This window comes from Diaphorina citri, unplaced genomic scaffold (assembly GCF_000475195.1).
Source record: "Diaphorina citri unplaced genomic scaffold, Diaci psyllid genome assembly version 1.1 scaffold1636, whole genome shotgun sequence".
NCBI classification, from domain to species: domain Eukaryota; kingdom Metazoa; phylum Arthropoda; class Insecta; order Hemiptera; family Psyllidae; genus Diaphorina; species Diaphorina citri.
Window position 1 is genome coordinate 3,515 of NW_007379062.1, and position 4,359 is coordinate 7,873.

The 4,359-nt window shown below is 38.9% G+C and overlaps 2 protein-coding genes across 2 annotated transcripts in view; one reads left to right on the forward strand and one right to left on the reverse strand.

Moving 5' to 3' along the window:
* The window catches only part of LOC103516663, a 6,268-nt gene extending 3,225 nt beyond the window's left edge, over positions 1–3,043 (forward strand). The window contains exons 4-7 of the mRNA XM_008481644.2: positions 606–758; positions 1,861–2,178; positions 2,586–2,760; positions 2,976–3,043. Of these exons, the coding sequence (XP_008479866.2) occupies positions 606–758; positions 1,861–2,178; positions 2,586–2,717 (603 nt within the window). The 3' untranslated portion in view covers positions 2,718–2,760; positions 2,976–3,043. The remainder of the gene's footprint in view (positions 1–605; positions 759–1,860; positions 2,179–2,585; positions 2,761–2,975) is intronic.
* Positions 3,044–3,164: 121 nt separating this feature from the next.
* LOC103516666 (transcription factor 21-like) overlaps positions 3,165–4,359 on the reverse strand; it is a 3,775-nt gene continuing 2,580 nt past the window's right edge. The window contains exon 3 of the mRNA XM_008481648.2: positions 3,165–3,738. Coding sequence (XP_008479870.1) covers positions 3,622–3,738 — 117 coding nt within the window. The 3' untranslated portion in view covers positions 3,165–3,621. The remainder of the gene's footprint in view (positions 3,739–4,359) is intronic.

Genomic DNA, 4,359 nt, shown 5'->3' on the forward strand with positions numbered 1-4,359 from the left:
AGGGTATGAACTGTAGGATACGACTTATATCAAATGAGGAAGGTAAGAGAAGAATAGTAAATGAAAAAAGTAGAAAAAACAAGAGAAAATGTTAGATCAGAGGGAAAAGAAGGATGATGATATACAGAGAGAAAAGAAGATGGAGTAGAGTTATCTTTATAGAAAAATAAAAAAGAATAGCACGAGCTAAGATCAGCGTAGAGAGGGTGAATCAAAATAGACACACGATAAAAAATAAAAAATCAAACATATCCTCTGAGCAAAGAGTCACAAGATAAAACAAAATAATATAAAATATAAAAATAGAATAAGAAGATACATGGTTGCGGAGGTCCACGACTCCATTGTAAAAACAATTATTTTAAGTTATAGAACTCGTGATAATTCACTTCAAACATAAATAAATACATGATATTCACTTCAACATAAACGACAAGTTATAACAAAATACTGTGCAAATCAAATTCGTCAGGTTAACGCTGGGCCACCCTGTACATAATTTTGTAAATTTTACAAAGAATAGAATAATTAATTGTATCAATAAGATTTTTTTTTGTAAATTTTACATTAAATACTCCATAATCCTCTCTAATTTCTTTCCTCAGCTATCGGTAGATGTACTGGATTGGAATCAGGACGAGGTTCGATTCTTACTAGAGGACAAACTTTCTTACACGCAACCTACCGAACATAACTGGAGACGTGGCAGAACTATCAAACTAACTCCCGTCAATGCTGTACTGGTTACGTTAGACAAGGTAAGTATAGATTATAGTAGGTATTACACTTATAACGAAGTTTTTTTTTTTTTTTTTCAAGAGGTTTGACAGAGGGAACTTTAACTGCTAAGTTCTTATCGTCCCGAAATCGAAGAGGGAAGAGAGACAGGATAGGAGAAAGCCAGCCGTTCCGAGAACGAACATTAATCCATCAGGATAAAATCCGCCCCGGGCGGGAATCGAACCCGCGGCCTAGCGCTTACAAGGCAGACGCGCTACCAACCAAGCAAACTAGGCTGACAATATAACGAAGTTTACGAACCAACTTTTCGGACGACACATTCGAAAAGCACAGATTCTTGTTGTTCATTCCCGCTCTTTTTTGAGTGCGAAGTTATAAATGTACATTGTTTTAAACGTTTAAACCTTTAAACCATAATTCAAACTCTACCCTCCATATGGGTCGATTTTCTCAAAATAAGATTAATTGGACGATCTGTTCAGTATAAAATCCGCCCCGGGCGGGAATCGATCCCGCGCCCAAGCGCTTACAAGGCAAGCGCGCTAAACTCTAACATAAGAAGGCTGTCTCTGCACGCTTGCTGTTGATTTGTACAAGGCAGGCGCTCTAAACTCTAGCCTAAGAAGGCTGTCTTCTGCACGCTTGCTGTTGATTTGTACAAGGCAGGCGCGCTAAACTCTAGCCTGGCTGTCTTCTGCACGCTTGCTGTTGATTTGTACAAGGCAGGCGCGCTAAACTCTAACCTAAGAAGGCTTTCTTCTGCACGCTTGCTGTTGATTTGTACAAGGCAGGCGCGCTAAACTCTAGCCTAAGAAGGCTGTCTTCTGCACGCTTGCTGTTGATTTGTACAAGGCAGGCGCGCTAAACTCTAGCCTAAGAAGGCTGTCTTCTGCACGCTTGCTGTTGATTTGTACAAGGCAGGCGCGCTAAACTCTAACCTAAGAAGGCTGTCTTCTGCACGCTTGCTGTTGATTAGTTTTCTTATCGCTAACTCGTTAACTCTATCTCATGTTTCAGCCGAGCTCAGACACCCCCACCCTCACCGACCTAGACGACCCTCACTCGCCATCACCTGACCTCACGGTTTTTTCTTATCGTTTCCTCTATCTCATGTTTCAGCCGAGCTCAGACACCCCCACCCTCACCGACCTAGACGACCCTCACTCGCCATCACCTGACCTCACGGTTTCTACCACCTCCTCTCTCTCCTCCAAACTCTACTCACAGGACCTCGCTAATTCTACCAGTCTAACCAAACTGTATCCGCCCACCGGGGTGAAAGAGGCCTCGCTGATTCTACTCAAGGAGAAGAATGGCCGGTTTGCTCTGCTGCGGGAACCTCTGTACTTGGATAAGTGTATTGTGTACTGTGATATGGAGGGAGAGGATTACTTTGAACTGCAGGAGATTTCCACACGAGACACTTTCATATTCAAGGTGAGACTATTTAAGGTAGAAACAGTGACCGAGTGGAGCAGTGGCTCTCAACCCAGAAGTGTTAGGTTGAAATCCCGGCCGGAGTGGAAACTACTGATGCACGCGAGACGAGACGAGAAATTATTGTATTTTTATGAGAAAAGACAAAATTCATTTGTATCTTAAATTTCTCGTTTCTTAGTGCAGTGCTAGCGGAAACTATTTCGATCTCAGATAAGCATGGATGCTGAAGATTGTAAAGCAGTTTTGAGAATCAATTTTTTCACGAAAAAGAAAGAAAAAAAGTCTGGAATTGAAGCTCCTTTCTATCTCCTTTGAAGTATTTTACAAAACGTCGCAATGCTTAGCACCATTGAATCCCTTGATATAACTAACTTGTAACTTGACCTCCTCTCTCTGTGTTGCAGGCTGATGATCCAGACAGAACCAAGCTATGGTATCGGCAACTCCAATGTTTAGTGCAGGGTCTCGGGCAATGGAGAAAACGACGAAACGCCCTAGCTAATATAATGATGTATAGCATACAGAATAGAACCTAGGTTACTATGCTCAAAACAATAGCTTTTCTTTTCAATGAAAAACCATGTGGCATTTCGCATTAGAGAGACATTCACTCCAATTTTTTTTATTATTTTTAAGACGCCATTTTGAAACCAAAAAATAGTTTCAAAATGGCGTCCTTATCCCATATGTCTGAAAATGCCTTATCGCCGTTTTGAGTTAAGAAAAGAATATTGTTTTCTGAATAATCTAGGTTACTGTGGTCAAAAGAATAGCTTTCCTTTTCAATGAAAAACCATGTGGCATTTCGCATTAGGTAATAAAAGAGAGACATTCACTCCAATTTTTTCCATAATCATTTTGTTTAGATCTTTTGATCTTTCTAGTATAGGTTCGTATCTAAATATTATTTATCACTGCGATTTAAGTAGATATTAATTATAATCAATGTATAATATTTTAAAGTTTTAATTCTTATACAGGAGTTAATTATTTAATAATTTTGTTCCTCTTTATTTACATTTAATTTATTTCATTTCTAGACTCCCCCTTATATATTTGTAGAGTTATTCGAAACCCGGAAAGAGTAATTGAAATTTTTGTACATTACATTTTATTATTTTATCTACTTTACAAGATTTTTGTGTTTTCTTGTTTTCGCACTCGGTAATATTTGCAGATCCCTCTTCTCCCAGAATGAACCTTATATCTATTCAGGATTAAGGTCGCCCTGGGTGGGAATCGAACCCCAGACCTAGCGCTTATACAAGCTAGATACTCTACCCTCCGAGCCATCTATTGATCGGAAAACGGCTTTTGTGACGAGCATTTCTGCGTAACACACGAACATTTGACTAGGTAGTCTGATAGACTTCTAGTTTCCAACTACAGCTCACCTTGATCTTTCATGTCATTTTCCAATTTCCATATAAGACTCGTGAGTTATTTCCTAAGTTTATTACATAGGTTGGTATCTCGAGTTTCGATAGTTTTATATTCATCAGCACATATCAGTGTTTGTTCCGTAAGGTCTGGAGCTTGAAATCCAAATGGCCAGTTCTGTAAAATATGAAACAAACATATTAATTTGTGATCCTTGCAAGAGGGGGTGTAAAGGTTTGGTTGGATGGAAGAGCTCCTTCAGAAGAACCCGGAAGCTATTGAAAAAAAAATGTTCAATACGAAATTTGAGGCCCTAACAAAATAACGTTCGAACATCCAAAATGCATTAAATAATAATAAAACACCAACAACAACAACAACGACGACATCCATTTGTTTTAAACTCTAAAACAACAAAAGTAATTTATTATTATAATCTCATTCAAAATACGCAATTCTGGTAACTCGATCTTTTCTATCCTAATTCTTCTTATTCTTCCCCCTTTCTCCTCCTACTAAGAAGTAGGAAGAAGAACTTGGTCTTGTCATTCTCAGATTTGTTATGTTTGGAGACAGACGGATTTGTCAGTCAATTAGGAACCTGTCATCCATCATGTTCAAACATAACATCATTATCACACATGTTATAATATGTTGTACTGTGAGGGATAACACCTGGTGTATTTAACACGTGGGAGTATATGTAACATAATCTGGTGCTCTCCCCTCTGTATGAGACTAAGGGGAAGAGGTAGCGCGGTATCCGTGAACGTTAAAACAGCACATGGTACTCGCTTA